At 39.1% G+C, this 20,230-nt stretch overlaps 1 protein-coding gene across 4 annotated transcripts in view; it reads right to left on the reverse strand.

The window, feature by feature from the left end:
• The window catches only part of CDKAL1 (CDKAL1 threonylcarbamoyladenosine tRNA methylthiotransferase), a 223,303-nt gene that overhangs the window by 40,849 nt on the left and 162,224 nt on the right, over positions 1 to 20,230 (reverse strand). For all 4 annotated transcript variants that reach the window (XM_083449185.1, XM_083449184.1, XM_083449186.1 and 1 more), the window contains 2 exons: positions 11,850 to 12,030; positions 9,382 to 9,444 (listed from right to left, as the gene is read on the reverse strand). In XM_083449185.1, coding sequence (XP_083305311.1) covers positions 9,382 to 9,444; positions 11,850 to 12,030 — 244 coding nt within the window. The remainder of the gene's footprint in view (positions 1 to 9,381; positions 9,445 to 11,849; positions 12,031 to 20,230) is intronic.

The following is a 20,230-nucleotide window of genomic DNA, read 5'->3' on the forward strand; positions in this document are numbered from 1 at the left end:
ACTGTAGAAGGTTGAAAGCATTTAATATACTTCCAGATTTATGCTGTCTACAGCAAACAAGGGGTTGGAGTCAAATGTTCTGCTCCAAGTCATGGAATGATCCTTTTTGTGAACAGAAACTCCTTCTGTGAGTGGAATGGAGCTCTGTATCAAATCCATAGTGTTCTGTGGGTGGCCTGCACACTGACAAAGTCAGACAACCACAAGCCAGATGTCAACCATGGTGATCACTGCTAATCCCAATACACAAGCAGGACTACTACTGGGCAGGGGAGTGTGAAATGGAAGGACAGCAACCAATATATTGTCCTCATGTGCCAACTACCACCTTTCAGAAGAATCCATTCTCTATCACTCTGACTCTGATCGCTAGCTGGAAAACTGGAAAAGCACTATCCTAGACACAAGTCTGGTGTAAGAATCAATCAAATCACAATGAATAAAGCACAGTGCAAAGCACAATATGTTACTTAAAAACAAGAATGAAGGATTAAAGAGACCAAGGAATGTCTATGCAATACTATATTTCTAAATAGCAGAAGCTATTTGCTCCAGAGACACCGTTCTGCAGTTTTTTAAAGCTTACTATGACTTCTTTGGGGTTAACTGATATGTGGGGCAGGGTTAGGTTGCTAGTCTTTTAAGGCAAGATTCACCTAACGAGCCCCATCAACAGAAGCCCTGAAGAAGGACTTCTGCTTGTGCGATGGGGCTGCTTCACTTGCCATTCCCCAGAGCCCCCAAAACTGACTTGGGGGTGGTATCAGGAGAACCCACAAAGCAGCATACAGGGGGAGGAGAGGAGGGATTGTTCCAGCTGGCAAGTTAAAATGCTTGCACAGACAGAATCTTCCATAGCATGACACTGAATTACAACCTGAGTCTCTCTTTTTTAATAGCCTGTGCTGTCATAGCTAGATGTTTCATCAGCACAATGGCAGCATTAAAAAAAAATCTGACACTCTGCTGGTGTAACTTGCTCCTTCAATCAAACTTGATCATATGTTGACACAGTAATTTTAAGGAATGAACTAAAATCTAGTAAAATATCTGGTTTTAAATAGGAGGCTTTAATGATAAAGTAACAGTAGCCAACATATTCATAAACTGAATGTGAAAATTAAATTCATGTATTTGATGATACTAATATCTAAGAACAAATAGTACATATTTGAAACAGAGCTGATGAATCTTTTTAAAGAGATTTAAAATCATATTCACAAATTTTTTTATAAAAAAGCCACAATTTTGTGGTTTTACAAAAAACGCAAAGCAAATAATTTTGAACTCCAAAGGCCATTTTTAAGTGGCCTAAAATGTAATTTGAAACCTAATATTAATTATACACCCAGTCATTTTGATGTGCTCAGATTCATTTATAATCTCCTGTGCTAGAAATGAAAGAAAACTGACAGCACAATCCTACACATATCTACTCAGATGCAAAGTCCACATCTGGGACTTTCCCCCATATAAGTGTGTAGAGGATTTCAGCCTGAATGAAACATAATTGAGTTGCTGAACTACTGTGAAATATACACACATGAATGGATCACTCTCTATGTAGGCTGCATAAGTAATTTCATATGTAACCAATTTTTATCTATCAATATAAATGTTTTTAATGTTATATACTGAAATTAACACTCTTAGACATTGACACGCACAGACATTAAACAGTAATGCATATATTTTCTTGGTTTTCTTTCTCTGGGTTATGATTAATGCAGCCTATCAGAAGCCAGATGGTGCAAAACCAAAACCATCAATCAAAGTGAAAAGACCACTGAGTACTATTCCACAATGATGTGCTTGCAAATGGAAATTTTGTTCATAGACCCTTGGCTATGATATGCATAGAAAACCATAAACAGGCTTACACTGTCACCAAAGAACTAGCGGAGATGGCCTGTGCTTTGTTAGCTAAAAGCTGGAAAGGCTATGGTTGTTGCTATGAAGGGGTAAGCTTGCAGAAGCCTAAATGCTACTTAGCTTAAAACAAAGTTAAAAGTGAGTTTCAAAATTATTTTAATAATCTTTGCATTGATGACAGTATCTATCAAACTGTCCATTTGCCACTGATTTAATATTGGATAATGCCACACATTAAGAAGCAGCTGCCACTGTCTGCCTGACATATGAATTGGCATTTAATGACTTGTCCCGCACAAGCTTTTTAAATACAGTAACCTCAAGTGTCTTCGTTTTACAATGCATCCCCCCCCTAAAGTTCCAAAAGAAAAACAAATACTCATTCCTTATATATTCAGCTATGATGCCTGGTTCTTGATTCATTTCTCTTAGTAAATTTTGCACACACATAATTTAACATACATGAGAGCTACCACTGAATCTCACAAACAGTATTTTCTCTCTCTCCACACAGTGTTTGTGTGTGAAGATGCAAAATAAATCCAATGCCCCTCTGTGATCTCATACTCACACATGACAACACTTTTATAAATATCTGTATTGCTATTCACGACATCATCTCTACATTCAATATATTCCATACTTTTCAACCCAACTATTTCGCAAGGTATTAATGTCCTGTTGTAATATTTTTTTTTTACCTGGTGATGCTGAACAAGTAGCAGTGAATTCAACAAGCTGCCTACAGTGGAATAATTCTACTAAAGTAAATAGAACATATTTAGGTTATATTGTTGGTAAAATTAATTTCACATAGGCTTACACTGCTTTGAGGACTCATAGCTTATATAAAGTTATATAAGCTATTGTGGTCTCTGGGTAGTCCCACATATAGGTGACTCATAAGCTACATACTTGGTGGTTTGCAGATTGCTTCAGGAGAAAAGCTTTTGAAGAACAGAAAGGCTGTAGCGCATCGTCCAGAGCCTACTGTCACAAAGACAGGACTGGATCAAGTGACAGCTTTGCAGTGGAAAACTGCTTATTTTCTCCTGAATTATATTATAATGCCGTGGTTTTAATTGCTTATACTGAAAACCAGGAAATAAATATTATAAATACATGCAGAATTCTGGAAAAGGGCAAAAGTCGGAACGATTCTTAACGTCAGCAGGGAGTGGGCTACCAAATTTATACTACTCTGCAATTACAGACACCAGCCATGTAGAAGGATCTGTGATGGAGAGCTTGCTGTTCTCAAGAGGAGGGGAACAGGAGCACCATTTCCCTTCGAAAAGCTCTTCTTTCTCAGTTTTGTGCAGACACCAAATCCATTTGTGGGACATCACAGAAACATAGGAAAAGCATTTTGCAAATGTTAAGCACAACTGAGGAAAAATGTACTAGATTGCTCATAGATGGGCATCTCTTTTACTGCCCGAAATGAGGGGGCAGGGAGGAAGAGAGGCCCAACGCTATATTTCACCCCAGAATTAGTAAACATCCCTCTGTTAAGAAAACCTCTTCCCCCTTTAAAAATAAAGTATCAAATAAGAAAGTTTCTACAGTTTGTTCCAAGTTTCTTTGTTTGTTCATATAACTTTTGTTAGATGACTAAACAATTAGCCAAAATACACATTGAGGTGAAAAAACTCAAGCCCAAACAATTATGGTTATTTCTAAGCTATTTAGTTGAAAGTAGTTTGTGTATTCAATATATCTGGCAATGCTGCAATCTTGCAAGTACCTAAGATGACTCTTTGATTTGATAAACTATTCCTGAACAACAGCATGATGCATATACAGGTGAAGGACCAAAACCCTACATTCTTCTATTAATCTATTATCTTTATCAATACATTCTGCCCAATCTACTTTTCTAAAATAGACACTCAGAAGCAAGATAACACCTCATCAGCTATTTTATATTCCAGGAGTTCAAGGGACAAGACTGAGAGCCTTCTAAGTTCCAGGGGTTGCCCTTGGGATAGACACATCTGTAAAGAGACAGAAGTGAAGAAGTGCCACACTTAAAAATGAAAATGAGAAAATATACTCCAATCAACTCTTGATCTTTTAATGTGTTATTGTTACGCTGCTCAGGATACAATAAGACATTTAGGAATTTTCTTTCTCTTAGGACAGCCAAAACAAGCAAAGTAAACAAGCAAACTTGGACTAGCAAACTTGCTCCACGCGCCAGGCTGCTACCCGCAGCATGGGGAGCCCTGCGGGAACTCCTGCAGGGCTCCCCACGCTGCGGATGTCTGCCCGGCGGGAGGGGCGCTCTGTTCAGGGCGCCCTGCCCGCCGGGCGGCAGGCTGGAGTTCCCGCAGGGCTCCCCAGGCTTGCTGATAGCTTCCTGAAGCCTGGAGAGCGAGAGGGGTCGGTGTGCACCGACCCCTCTCGCTCTCCAAGCTTCAGTGAAAGCCTGTATTCGCCCCATGGGACGCACACAGATTTGCCCTTCATTTTTGGAGGGGAAAAAGTGTGTCCTATAGGGCGAAAAATACGGTAATGATGCGTGTTCACCTGGATTGTATTTTATAAAGATGCAATCTACCATCTGGGCAGTTTTTCTGTTTTCCTTCCAAAGTGCTGTCCGAATGATGCAATCCACAGAGGTTATCTCAACCCTAGTATATTATGTCTTAATGCCTTTAAGAAAATGTTTCCTTGCAACATATTAGGAGGCTGTAATAAATTTCTTATTTCAGTAAGAATGCCTTTGTGAACAGACTACTGTTCACTGCCTGATAAAAAGCATTGGCTCCTATAACATCTCTCATTCTCTTGATAGAAAACAAAAAAGCTCTTCTCACATGCAACACATGAAAATGTCTTTTGAACTGGAACAGAAGATACCAAGAACAACTTGACATGGACTTCTAACAACATAAAGGGATAATCGTGGACTGCATCTGAAAGGAATCATAATGCCGAAGGTGAGGTGGAAAGCGATGTGCTTGGGTACACAATTCTGTATAGTCTGGGTAATGTTCAGGGGTGTATGGGGTGTCAGGTAGCCTGTGGGTCTGAACAGATAAGACCAATAGTGGGCCCTGTGATCAGGAAGGAGGTTCTTCCATGTGCTGTAGAGGAAAGTGAGGGGCAGATGGGACTTATCAACCTGGGAAGGTAGCCCATGTAGAAGAAGGAAAACTCTTATCTTAAACCTCCACTGAAGGATCCTTATTCATATTACATGCTAGAAAGACCAAGGAGAGAAATGAATATAATGCTCTCAAGCTAATGAAACAATGAAATACTATCTTAAACCCAATATTGGTTTTATAAACAGGGAAAATCTGATCAGAGCCTTTGTAGCTTAAATGAAATATATCTTGTTTTAGATCCTCAGCCTCCCTACTTCTCCAATCAATCAGCTGAAGAAAATTCTCAGTTTAGAACTATTCCACATCATGCAGAAATACTTCAAAAATGCTGAAAGAAGTCTCATCAGTTTTAGTCAATTGTCAGCTATGACATCTGTTTCTCTACAGGGTTTTCAACAGGCTCCTGGAGCTTGAGTTAACCTCTGCCTTTTTTTGTTTGTTTTAAGACAACCACTGTGCCCCCAAAGAATGTCCTCTGAACTCTGAACAATAAAGATATACCGCAAGGATCACAAAAGCAAAATCACAAAACTATTCACAAAGCAAGGGACCAAAAAAAATAAAAGGAGAGGAAAATGTCTATCACCAATCAAGTGCTTTCAGATGTCACAAAAAATAACAAAGAGGCTCCATGGTCAGTGAAGAGACAGCTTCCCACAGTCCTAATCCTGAGAAATTACTAAAAATAAGGGCCTATGCTTATTATTATTTGCTAAATTTACGCCCCTCCTTTCCACCCAATGCTCAAAGTAGCTAACTATGCAAATGCAATGAAATATAATAAACACAATTTGATACAAAGTAAAAACACGGAAAGAAGATAGGTAAAACAGTAATACAACCACCAGTGAAAACCAACACCTAGCAGCCAAATGTCTGCTTAGAAATGTTTTTGTCTGCTAGCAGAAGGCTGTCAGCGATGGCAAGTAGGACCAAAGTCTGGGGGCCGCTATCAAGAAGGCGTTTGCTCCTAAGGATATATGATCTATGACAAACAGGTGCAGAAATTCCTTGGACATTTCCCTTCCCCACTTTTGGTATGCACTGTTATCCACATGGATAACAATAATATTTCCCTGGGGTGTCTTTGGTAAGGATAACAGACTAGACAGAATTTGAAACACAGCCTCTGCCTTTCTATAGCCACTCCATTCCTCCAGCTTTCTCAATGGTTTTCTACTCCTCTCTCTCTCTCTCTCTCTCTCCCTGAACATAGTGGGAATGGAAGTCCTACGTACTGGACTACGGAAACTCCAAAGAGACAAATTTCTAAATGCAAACAGGGAAATACCCTGCAGCTATGAGGATATACATATACTATGCAATTATTACATCTTACCGTTGGTATTGCATGCGGAAATATTTCTAGCACTGTCCAAAACACTTTGGCTCTAATTCAGAGTCTTGCGAGCACACCCTGCGTTTTGATGTCATTTCTAACTCAGTAGCCTCACCAAAACCACAAACAAACTATACTAAAAGCAGTTTGAAATTGTGCTAGGGAAAGCAAGAAGAAAAAGGCACACCCTCCCTTCAAAGATTAGGATTTTGTTGGATTATAGCCATGATGTGGAAATAAGCTCCGCTAAAGTCACTGTAACTAGCTTACTTCCAAGAAATGTAAGAAATTACACTTTAAAAATGGAATCGGTGGAAAATATGAGGAGCTAAAAATATGTGAAGTAAATTAACTTGCTAGGCTGCCACAAGGCAGCTGCATCCATGTATTGAATTACAGAAACTGTAACCTAAAAAATGTAATGTGATGTGAACATGATTAGGTTACAGCAAATGTTTAAACTAAAAAACAATAGCAGAGGGTTGGTATATTGAAGCTGCTTTGTAGGGGAGTGGGAGCTGGTATGCAGAATGACAAAAGGGAAATGGAGTGTTTCAGATGGACACACAGCAAGATATAAGCGTACAGTGTACTGTATTGAGTTGAGATGATTTGGGACATAAGAACACAGCCTTTTCATCTTGCGGCACTTCTCTTATTTTTCTCCCTCCATTCCTCCCAACAAACCCTTACACAAGCCTGTGATCTTGAAAAAACTATTTGCCACTTGATTCTGCAACTTTTGTTATTTATAAAAGGCCCTAAAACAGAGATCAAAAGAACAAGTCTTAAGAATTCATATTCTTTTTCCACACCTCCTGATGAGTCATTAGTAAAATAAGTGCATAAACTCACAACTGAAGTCAAAAACTGTTGAGGATACTTTGATATAGCGCCACAAAGGATATGTGCAAGGAGGCAACAGAGGTTACAAATGGCCCAGTTCCAATAAGAGTGCTAATAAAAGAATAATGGAATTTTCTTGTACTGTGAATGGAGGAAAAAAAACCCTGTGCCACCAGGGAATTTAGACAAGGGGGGAAATATCAAAGCTTTGCCTCTTCAGTTGATTCTTTTTATTATATCTTAATTGATCTACTATTACATTTAACTTCAACAGTTCCATATCACAAAACTCCCTTCAGAACTCATAGTTGTCAATCTTTAAAAAAAAACCATTAATCAATTTACACAAGCTTTACCATTTGAAGCATGATGCCTATGATTGCACAGCAAAAAAGAGCACTTGGATGAATTATTTAGGCTAAAAACATTTCACAATTACACCTTAACACCTATATATTACACAATTACACCTATATAAGCACAATTACTGCTTATATATCATTTTACATATGCCTCTCTTTCTGTGTGTCCTGCTCTTTTCAAGGAGAATTATGTACCCAAAATTCCAGAAGACAGTATTAATAATAAAACTTCTAAAACCTCCTCCTACAAAATTAATAAGCCAGCAGTCATAACACATTTAATTATTAGCTCAAAATGTAAAAATCTACAAGCCAACAATTAAAAGGAACAGATGGGGGGAGGTCTCACTCTCTGATGGCTGGCCCACCATGGTCAAGGTGTGGCTATAGGATAAGGCCTTTCTGCACACCACAAAGCAGCCTCCAATTCTCCCTCCATCCAGCCACTAAAACTGTAGAGCAGAGCTTTCCAAACTGTGTGTCGCAACTTGTTAGTGTGTTGGCTGCAGTGTGTAGGTGTGTCACACGAACTCTCCCAATGCTCCTCCCAGGACTGGAAAGGGGTTAGTTTAACCTCCGATTTGCTAGTAAAACTGAATTATTGTGTCGCAAAATGATGCATGTCTAAAAAGTGTGTCGCCAGCATGTAAAGTATGGAAAGCTCTGCTGTAGAGGGTGGGTAGAGAGGGGAGGGGAGGGAAAGAAAGCACAGAAGAGCAACAGAGGTGAGAAAAGAGAAAAGAAAGGGGGAAACAAGGTAGGGCTCTAGCACACTGGGTTCATAGGGAGCCCAGTGAGAAACCACGGTACATGACCAGCCAGTGGGAGGAACCATCCTAGACTGATGACTGTCCTCCTTATCAAATTCATTTAAAAACCTGAATTACCAAAATTGTGATAAACATGTCATTGCTACCTGATAGGGCCGTATTGTTATCTGTTTTCCAGATGGCTATCACTTGAACCATGCTCTTGCTTTTGCCTATTCAAGACAATGTTGATGGACAGGTACCCGTGATTTTTAAGATTCTTCTGCAGTTGTGAACAGTAGTGTAGGGTGTGTCATTACTCCCTCCACTCAGGATGATGTGACTGCCCACATACACCGTTGGAGAGATGGGAAGGATCTGTGCTGGAAATGGACTCCCCATAAAGCAGTAGATGCATTCATTACAGTGGGTTAACATCCACATTTTACAGTTTGAGAATCAGTTTTAGACACATAAAGAAAGCCAAGTGCTTGAATTATTCCAACACACAGCTGTTCAATTACGGCTGGTGCAGAGGAGGAACGCAAAAGGCCTCCCCATGGAAACTTCACCAAAGGGTACAAATCCTAGCTAGAGGAGTATAAAAGAAAATAACCTTCTCAGAATGGTGCTGATTGACATAAGATCCACTGCTGTTGGTCTGAAAATGTGCAGAGCAAAATGTATCAAGACCCCATTGATCTCTAATGACCTAATTCAAATTAAACTACACCAAGGAATGGGAGGAAAGGGAAAACCCATAGGTGGTCCTAACAGAGAATCAGTGGTGTTTTATTTATGCAAGCAGGCAAAACGATTCATCAGAGTCAATGACTGGCTGGTCTAGGTAAACAGGATAGCCCTAAACTCCAACCAAAGGTAAAGGGTGGGTTGTTTTTTTACACACTAGGCACGTAGCTCTATCCTCAAAGATTGATCCTAGCAGTACCATGTCCCCGAGCAACAATAACCACCCCCCAAGGTCACCACAGGGGTTGAACTGGTTGTACATCCTTTAGTAGCTTAAAGGGTGTGTATACCAACATCATTAGCAGAGTAGTATTACTGACAAAAAAAAATCTGCAATTTATTTTTACCTTGTGATCATATGGGTTGTACGAGTGAAACAATCTTGACAGTTCTTTCGTTCTCTGTTTTTTCTGTAGAAAAACAAGGAAACGTAGCATTATAGAACTGAAAAACAAAATTATTACATGTTGGATGAAGCCGTAGGAAACCTATTTTTATCCTAGCACTATTTGACTGCAAATCAAAAATATGCTTCATTCACATATTAGTGCTCAGGTTGGAAAGCTCCTTTTTAATAGTTTCATGTTGTGGAAATCAGAACTTTTCCACCAAGTTTTTTATTGCTGCTGTATCTATGTTGTGATTAATGCAATGAATGAATTGACTGTGGCAATCCTACTGTAAGTTTACACTGATTACTGTTAAACAACTTTTTGAAACATGTGCAAGCATGTGACAGCAAGAAACAACGCAGAGGATTATGTGTGTTTAAGATGTCCACAACTTCATTGGTTACAGTGCACACAGTTTAGTGTAGGGTAGGCTGAGGATACCATCACTGGGCAGCTAAACTATACTTGCCAATGTCCTAGTTCCAGCCTATGGGCCCACCATGGTACCCCAGGCAAATTCAGAGTACGGCAGCCTACCAACCAGCCAAATTGAGGGTGTGGGCAGAAAGCAGCACCCCAAAACCTTACAGGAATTCCCTCAGGATGCCCATCTCCCACTTAACTCCACCATGGATGCTGCCAAGTTCCTCTCCCACTTGCGACAAGGTTCTCGACAACTGCTGTGAGGAAGGCAAAATCTGCTCAGAGCCAGACCCAATTATACCTTTAGATAAATTTCCCCCTTGCAGGAAGCCTCAGTACACAGCTGTGTACACCAATATAACTTCAAATTAAGAATAAAATGAAGGTGGGCGAGCAGGTATGTTGTTGACAGCCATGCTGCAGCTGCAAGGTGGTCCTGTATTTATAGCAGCTGATTGGCTTTTAGAAGTGAGGCCTCCGCAGAACCCTGTGCTAAACTAATGCCAGATACCCTCTTTCAAACCCTGTGGGGCACAAACTGGCATCAAAGTGGAAATCTGGTACATGAGTTCTGAAATAAATCCAGCAACTGGGGCTGCATGTACATAGAAAACTTTTAAAAGCTGAAATCTCACTAATAACACGTTTGAACTGTCCTTCAACCAGCCTGTTCCTCTTACCAAACAGCTGATTTGCAGAAATTCAGCTTTTAAAAAGGCTTATGTACACACAGCCCCAGCTACTCTGTGATGGACTGGAGCCAGAAAATGGATTAATTTCAGTTAAGGGATTGTTAGAGAGCAGAGTTCCCATCATCACAGAACATTTACTGCCAGTCTATTATGCCACTGAGATTATGTGATAGTGCCTCAAGTTCACAGGGGTGGTCTAAGACAACTTTCATGCTATATGCCAAATGCTAAGGGTTAATAAGCCAACTTTTCCTCATTTTTGTGAAAGACTGTCCCTGGATGGATGAAACACAAATTAAACTCACTAAAATAATGCACATTAATATTAACTGACACTATCGTTTTTAGCTTTGAAAGCTTTGGGACCAAAAGCAATTAAAAAAAACAGCAACCCACAAACTCCTCTCTGTATGAATTAAAATAGAGTTGATGCCATCTTGTTCAATTAAATTACTTCCCACATTAAAAGGAACCCAGAGGAATGAGCAACAAGGTTGATAAACACAAAGTGGTTGCATAATTTTCTGACCAGATATAAGCACGTTCCTGAAAACCCCAAAGTTATAAACAATATTTGCAAAATTCCTAATAGATTTTAATGTAGAGGTTGAAAGGTGATGTACTATTTTACAATGCTATGCGATCATGGTGGATATTTATGAAGCAGGCCTCCACAGATCAGAAGAATGTAACATGCAAATCTGACCTTTGATATATACTAAGATTAATATAATTTGACTTATTATATCTAGCAAAGGATTATAGTGGACATGTATGAAAGTATTGGTCTTCATAACAAATCTTCAAAAATGTAGAAAAGGTGTGTGGGTGTGGGAAGTATACCTCCAGTCTCTTTATAATTATTAGATTCTTACCAGGAACACAGTTTAGAAAGAGGCAAAATTAGATCCAAAATTGTGCAAGTGGAACTCTATTCACACAACATAACTTTGCCACCTCCTTTCAATTTCCTTATTTCTCTCTGTAAATTTCTACCTTTTCGTGTGTATGATTTTGTTAACTTGTTTTAATACTTAATATGAAATTAAATGATTAGAAAACATACTCACTGAAACAGGATGATGGCTGGCAATAACAAAAGTTTGAATTGAATGAGGCCAATGAAACTAAACTCTAATCACTTCCTCAATCTCCTGCAAAAATGAAACTCCTAAGTAAAATAATAATAATAATAACAACAATTTTTTAAAATTCCTGGTATCTACTGACCCATGTATACACATCTTAACATCTCACATAAGATGAGCTGTCCTTTAAAGATGGGGAGGAGGGAGAAGGATCACTTACTACTTGAGCTGGAACTTGATGCATTTTTGCAGCAGGAGTCCCAGGGCGTGGGTAAAACTGGTTAATAAAAAGACTTGGAAACTTGTACTCTTCTACAAGCTTCATGGTTTCTTGAAAATCTTCATCTGTTTCCCCTGGAAACCCACAAATGATGTCTGTGGCAATTGTTATTCCAGGCACTCTGAAACGAATGAAAACAAGAAGTGTTAAGCTGAAGACTGGACATATTAGCTTCTTCCCCTAGCAAAATATTAGGTATTTAGTGTGTTGCATAACATACACTGCATTTACCTATGGAAACTGACAACCATTAAATATAGCTTTATATAAGGAAAAGCCCAAACTACAAAATTCAACTAGCTTAACTGTCATGGTTTCTCTCCAATACACCCATAAATTTTAGTTCTGCAAGGAAGCTTAGAATTTCTAAGAGATCATTCTCGGCATGATACAAAAAACTAAAATTCTCAGGGTTCTTTCAGGGAAGCCGTAACAGTTAACCCATTTTATATTTGCAACATAGATGTCTGCCCAGAGACCAAGGAAGAGGTTAGGAAGGTATCATTTTTGAAAGCGAATGACCAGCTAGACTACAATACTTCAGGGCATTTCTCTGCAGCAATTTCCAGGGCTTCTAGGCTAGCCAGACTCATTGGAAGCACACTGGAAGAGACTGGGACCTTTCTAACCCATGCTGATGGTAAGCCATTTGTGTGGCTGGTATGCTGAATACTGGAATATTCCCCTTCTAGGGTATGGGGTGTGGACTACCAAGGGGATGTGGCAATTGTGCAATGTCAGCACATCCAAGAATGCACACTGACATATACTGAGCATATTTTTTGAGCTGTTCCAGGATTTGCATAAATATGTACTCCAAAATTATAATACAGAAACATTCTGAATTCTGTCCTTGCTTCACATGGGAAAGATTTGCAGCTCTGACAGGCTTAAATGAGGCAAGCTATACGACTCTACAAATGAATGGCAAGTAGCACTGTCTGACATCTCGAAGATTAATAAGATGCACATTATATTTGACAAAAAGCAGTTACAGTTTAGTTATACCAGTCATTTTAATGACACAGCTGGCATTAGCTAAAGCATGTGATACCTACAGCATTGGTAATGACATCCACTGCATGTGTATTTCCCAGTTTCTATGGGAACGTGAATGGTAAGTTTCAGTCATGCTAGATTCAGTGAAATGTCCATGACATGTGTTCCATCCAAGAAAAAAAACCCAAAACCCCTCTCTGATTGACATGGAATAATTTTGGTGCTAATATGGAAATTAAAAACTAATACATTTCCCTCCCTAAATGTTTCTTTCCAAACAAAATGAAAACTTGGATAAAGAAGAGCAGCAGGCCTGACCTAAATCATAAGATCCCTATGGTTCTCCTAACATTCTTATAGACAATAACACAAATACATTTTAAAAGTAGAAATGATGTAAAAAACCAGTAATTCAAAAAAGAAAAAATGAAATTACTCCAACATCCTCTTTTTTCTTGACCAATTTTTAAAATTATGATTTATTATTATTTTTTCTCAGAAAAAAATATTTTTTTTCCTCAGAAAAAATAAGGAGCTGTTGGGGTATTGCATTCTAATTTGCAAGCTTAAAACAATCCCGGGGGTCTGAAATTATTTCCAGTATGTTCATATTGAGCACCTATTCCAAAACCAAATGCAAAAAAGCACTGTGCAAAAAAGAATCTGCCAGCAGACCTATGTCTGAGCTGCATAACTTCAGATTGCAATAATAATATTGAATGACCAAATGCTCATCCTTATAAAAACAACCTCTTCAAATAGAAATCAGTCTGTCAAGAAAATGTTGTAGCCTAGCTTCCTCCCTCACTTTTGGGTAAGAACCCACCCAAAATTGCACGAAATCTTGCACGCTCTATAAGATCTTGCCCAAATGGAAGTGGCTGGTTCTCACCTCTAAAGCCCTAACCTGCATGGGACCAGGGTATCTTTAGTATTGCTTCCATTCATATAAATGGTCCTAAGCTTTACCATCTGGGATGGAGGCAGCATTCAGAAAATGATTCTTGGTGAAAGGATACAAATATGCATTGAGTGTCACCCTTTCATTTGCTAGCTATCTGAGGGTATAAATCAAACATCTACACCAAAAGCTATCTATATATTCCTATTGTGCCATGTAGTATACAAGTAAATGAAAAAAGCACAAACAGATGTTTACAAACATCTTTAAGAAAAGCCTAAATGAAAGCTACCTCTGGCCAGTATAACAGTGTCATAAAACACTTTGTAGCAGCAGAAAATAAAATCATTTGGATCCATACTGAAAAACAAAAAATATAAATTCAGTATGCGGTATTCAAGGAGGTTTTACTAGAATAAAACTACTGAAATAAATGGACCTAACTTATCCTTGCTCTGTAATTGAAATGTGTCTACTCTGAGTAAAACATAGTTGAATACCACCCAGTTTAAGAGAGTTTGTTTTTAAAAATGCCAGTTACTGTGTGTTCTATTATAAGTTCATTATTTAAGCCTTCTGTTTGGATTACTTCTAACAAACTCAAATCTGTTGATGATGTTCATACTTCCAATAAATACATCAGCAGGAGACTCCTCACAGGCAGGACACCTGCTAACATCTTTTATTCATGTACATGCTCCCGGTGCAGAACAATTACATTGTTTCATATATTGTAAAATGAATTCTATAAGCAGATGATATATTACTGCAGCCTACTCTGTCAGGCACTTTCCTTTGTGCTCTAGTTGCACCGAAGTACAAAATGACTTTTCACTGTTGCATTTCCTTTTAAAAGTCTGTAATGACAACACACTGCAACACTCTACAAATATGTAGAGTGAATATTTTAAAATGCAAATACGTCTTTCAGGCTTTTAAAAAATGCAATTTATTTCCATTGCTTCATATACCAGAGGGAAGAACAAACAATGGCAATGCTTTCCTAGACACATTAGGTCACAGTAACTAGAGCTTGGGTTCTGAGAGGTGCCCACCCACTCCACAAATCAGTGTTTTGTCAAGGCTTTTCATCTTTTCTCCTTTTAACTCTTGTGGCACACTACTACCACCTAATTCCCAGAAAGAAGACTTCCTCATCTAAGCTCTTGGCTACTCGCTCCCATCAGACGTAACCTTTGACACACACTGGCTGAACTCAGCAACAGAGGAAGCAAAATTTGCAGCAATCCAAGATTTAAAGAGAAGTGGGCTACTGCAAATATACAACCATTCAAGCACAACCTTCAATGGGAAATCTTTGTTTTAATCACCATTACTCTCAGATATTCAGCATCCTGACTATGAACATTTTCATTAACCTATCCGCCTGAAGTACTGAGCTGCCCCCTTCCAGAAACATGTCGTACTGTGTGTTATTTGAATGAGCCACTAAAAGGTGTATCTATCAAGTAATTCATCATCCGATAACTTTCCACAGTGTGTTTTGACATATATGCTTGGTAAATTTCCTATCTATATCATGCCAAGTGGTAGGAAGAATTTATTTCCCATCCTATGAATAAATGTTAAATATCAACACATTATAAATACTATAAAACAGGCAGAAAGGACTCTTCTGCAGAGTATTTTTGAACAGAGGAAATAACTGGACAATTCCGATTTAGGCAGCAATTGATACATTTGATTATAAGCTGAGATCTTCTAAGTTCCTTTGGCTTTTTCCTTCTAGGCTTATTGACATGGTGGTGTCTATCTATCTATCTATCTATCTATCTATCTATCTATCTATCTATCATCAACAGAATCCTCTGCTTTAATTGCATGCTGAGTGAATCGAGTCTTCTTTCTGTTTCCGTAACAGTAGTGGAGGCTTCTCAGCAAGCAGAAGTAGTCTAAATGCCTTTTGCTCCCAACTTTCATCATTGATTTCTTTGAAGGCACAATTTCAGTTTGGAGCCCCATTTGGGCTTACTTATCCTTAAACAGTCTACACTTGCCATACAAATGAAACCCTGTACAAAACTTCATTAAAGATTTATAACTTCAGATCATTACTGTTTTATGACTTTAAAATGAGAGACTTAAGACAAAAGCTCAACATCCTTAAACTTCATTTCCATTAAATCTCTAATAAATACCATCTGGTGTGTACTTTGGGGATATAATACACGTCAAAAACTCAGCCACATTATGAGAACCAGCACCAAGTTTATCTGAAATGCATATTTGAACAGATGTGTTTAAATTACATCTCCTTCTATGCACATGCATAAATTCAGAGCAAGCGTGTGTTGATTTAAAATGCATAAAAATGGGATTTGGAGATGCATCACAAGTGAATGGCATCTCAATGGATCAAGGCTCACATTACTAAAGGTCATTACTAAAACTAAGGTTTGCATTTATTAAGAGTTGCATCGGGGAAATGATCATGAGAACTGGCTTAACATTTGCTGCATGATAGCAGTCACTGAGAACTGTCAGCTAATTTTCTGTTACATCTCCACATTTAGTTTTCAGCACCATCGCTAAATATTATTTGCTCTACTAAAACAGGAGACAAAATTATTTAGCTGTAAGCTGCTCAATCTGGCTTTAAACAGCTGCTTATGCCAGTTTGGCATAAAAGCAGAAATTCCTTGCATTTGGCATGGTGATTTCAGAAGACGGAGCCCCAACAACATGAATGTCATTCTCTCAACACCAAGTTCAAGCTACCATTATAAAACGGCATGTTCAGTAAGGAAAACTTGTCTGGATGGTTCAATAATTCATGCACAGAGCAGTGCTGACGTGCAGAGATATGGACTTGGAATGGGAAGACTTGTTTAATTCTTCACTCAGCCATGCAGCTTTTGGGGTGGTGTTGGGCAATTCAAGATTTCATAGCTTAAAACTCCTCACTGGATTTGTGTGTGAATAAAGTGACCAACCTCATCTAGCCTTGCCCCTTTGCCAAAGCCACTTACCCCTTCACAACTTACTGAAGCCCCTCCCTCCCTCCTTATCAAAATTACTCTTCCCCTTAGACATAATCAAACCTCTGCTTGCTGGCCTGGGCCACATGCCTGCCTGCGCTGCATCTCCAGTTCCCTACTCCTCATGTTCCTGCTCTGATGGCTTAGCAGCTCTGTAGTTCACAGTGCCACCTGTTGGCAGCCATGCAAACTGCAGCATGATGACATCCTTAGGAAAATATGCATTAGGAGGAATTAAAAATAAATAGTTCAATATGAACCACCCTGACACTCCTTGAGAAAAGGGGTGTGTGAATATGCAAGTATGTGCTTCACACTTTACATCAGAAGCACAAGTCAACTGCATTTCTACAAGTCCTGTCTTTTGTGTGATCAGCTTATAGACCAATTTACACAGCTAAGTTCAGTAGGGTTTACTCATTTTCAGGTGTTTAGGACATAGAACATGCAGAGGTGTACTATGGAAAGAAACCTTGACCTGTGGGTCCACATTCAGCACAGATGTGAAAACCATCATTACCTACTGGCACCCCAAGAATCTGCTTACAAACTACTTAAGGAAATGTGGCTGTAATTTTTCTTACATGAAGCGCTGGCATGCTATGTGAGCACTCAAATATGTTAACTGTTTTATAGGTTAAAGAAAGGCACTGTTTGTCTTTTCAAGAAGACCACTCTGTAAGTTTGGTATTTAGTGTGATTCTGTTGCCTAGATACTCTGTTTCAATCAATAGTCACTGGTAACTATCCTTGCAACTGTCCTCAACACACAACGTTGTTTGAATTAACATTATTTTGCTAAGAATGTTGCAATGCATTCATAGTGATTTCAAATTGTTATGGATTTGTTTACCTTGGAACTGCATAAAGTGGGTGAAGAACAGGGAGGAAGACTGGGGTTGCCTGGCAGTTGTGCAGATCATCTTGACAGCACAGTGCCAAACAAGCAACCTCTCCACCTCTCATTTCTACATCTACAACCCTCTCTCTCCAATCTGGATTGGGACCAAAGTGGAGGAAATTTTGAAAATTCATTTTCATGGCACTCTCCTCCTTATATAAAAATCACGCTTACTCCAGGCTGCTATTAGCTGCAGAGGGTGGGAAGAAGACAGGTACAGAGTTGTATCTGTCTCTCCCTCCACTCACCAGGATTCTTCTTTGGTGTGTTTGTGATGACAGTTCTCCCATGCCTATTTTGTCTTTTAGATCTGCTGAAATCAGTGGAGCTTAAGTTCTTAAATACTTGCAAAATGGGATTTAGGCACAGTTACCTAAGTTGTAATCAAACAACTCAAGGCATTTGCTTTTACAAATGGTTATAACCATAAATAAGCCAAGACCTTTTTAAAGTCCAGAGATGGCCTCTTGAGAAATGCTCTTCAGCAGAGTTGAGGTGGGGGGAAAATGATGAGACTAGAAAACAAGCGAGCTAGCTTATAAATAATATAACAGAAGCTGTTCGACTTGAAACAATATAAACTCAATAAAAAGCCATTGCCCTAAAGCATGAATTTAACTTTTTTATTGTTCATGTCAGTGGAATGCTTCTCTTTAAATGGTTACTTCACAAATCAGTCGATGTTTTGAAACATGTTATTACGACAGCAGCACATCTAACTATTCTTGGGGAAATGGAAGCAAATAGTATGTACACTTTCAAAAACAGTGGATCTCATGGCTATGGAAACCTGGAAATACATTTCATAAAATAGCCTAGGAATGAAAACAGAAGCCACAAGTGGGGCTTACAACAAAACGGTGCAATGGGGAGGAGTGCTCCTGAAAGGTTTGTGGCCAACCAAACATGCCCTCTTTCAGCATTTCCCCACTCGATTTTCTGCCCCTCTCAATCAGAAATATGTGCCCATGGAACACAGTTAGCCCTCAGTGGGGTGTTTTGATGCCCTCCCCCTTTATACAGTATTCTAAATAGTGTGTTTTTGTCATTCTAAACACCTCGGAATTTCCCAAGCTTGCTGATATGAATGGTGTATTTTGGCTACACTAGGACAGGCACTCTGAGAATGATTGCATTATTAGTATGTTTTATTACTGTGTGCTTGGAAAGCATGTTCTCTTCTCTTAGACAAAGCCCACAAACTTATCTCATGCTATTCCCACCATTTAAAAGCTTTATTAGAAACATTTAAGACTTACAAATACCTATATGAAACTTTTGCCTACAGAGTGGGTGAACATGCCCTTCAAATATGATGTATATATCTTCTAGTCATTTCATACCTTGTGTGTTATTTGTAACTAATTTCCAGTTTGATGAATATAAACACTGCTATGTTTTCTTTCTTTCTTTCTGTCTGCTCACTGTGTTCCAAGGTTCCCATAAATGCTAGAGACAGACCTGAATAATTGCTAGCTTTTATATCATCTAAGGAAAGTGGAGGGACGCGGGTGGCGTTGTGGGTTAAACCACAGAGCCTAGGACTTGCCGATCAGGAGGTCGGCGGTTCGAATCCCCGCGACGGGGTGAGCTCCTGTTGCTCGGTCCCTGCTCCTGCCAACCTAGCAGTTCGAAAGCACGTCAAAGTGCAAGTAGATAAATAGGTACTGCTCCGGCAGGAAGGTAAACGGTGTTTCCGTGTGCTGCTCTGGTTCGCCAGAAGTGGCTTAGTCATGCTGGCCACATGACCCGGAAGCTGTACGCTGGCTCCTTCCGCCAATAAAGCGAAATGAGCGCCACAACCCCAGAGTCAGCCACAACTGGACCTAATGGTCAGGGGTCCCGTTACCTTTACTAAAGAAAGTGGCTTTTGCTTTGTTGTTGCAAGCTGCTATGGTGTAACATACGATCTTTTGCTCTGTACCCAAACTATCCTAGTTATTCTGCAGCAAGCATCCAGAATCAGCATCACCATCTAAAGGTCACAATTTATTGTCAATGATACATGCCCCCAGGGCTTTTCATTGAATGTTGAATCCAAAGAAAAACTCTCAGTAACTCAAAAGTTCGCTCGCTATTTTGTAATCTTTACTTGAGATGGTTTAAAATAATTATCCAATATATTTTCCAACATAAATTCAAATTGGAAGAGGTATCTTTGCTTGGCCAGTCCAACTCTATTTCCCATCACAAAATAGGTAATTTGTATTACTCCTCTTAGGCTTTAACGATCTGAGGGTGTTTTCAGTGAAAACTATTACCCACATGGAAGGAGGAAACCTAAATATCTTAAGCAAATACATTCCTTGACTAAGAGTGAACTGCATACAGAAACTAAGCAGAGTACACACTGTATTTTCCACAGTGTTATAAACAGGTCCCCTGTAGGCAAGAGGCTAGACGATAAATGATTGGAATGAATGGAATGAAGAAGTGAATGTCTGGAAGTTTTAAATGTAACACTAAGTCACAGGGCAATGTTTCTGAATGCAGGATTCAAGGAAGAGGGTATATTGCAAGA

The sequence above is a fragment of the Podarcis tiliguerta genome, assembly GCF_965153285.1.
Source record: "Podarcis tiliguerta genome assembly, chromosome: 7".
NCBI lineage: Eukaryota > Metazoa > Chordata > Lepidosauria > Squamata > Lacertidae > Podarcis > Podarcis tiliguerta.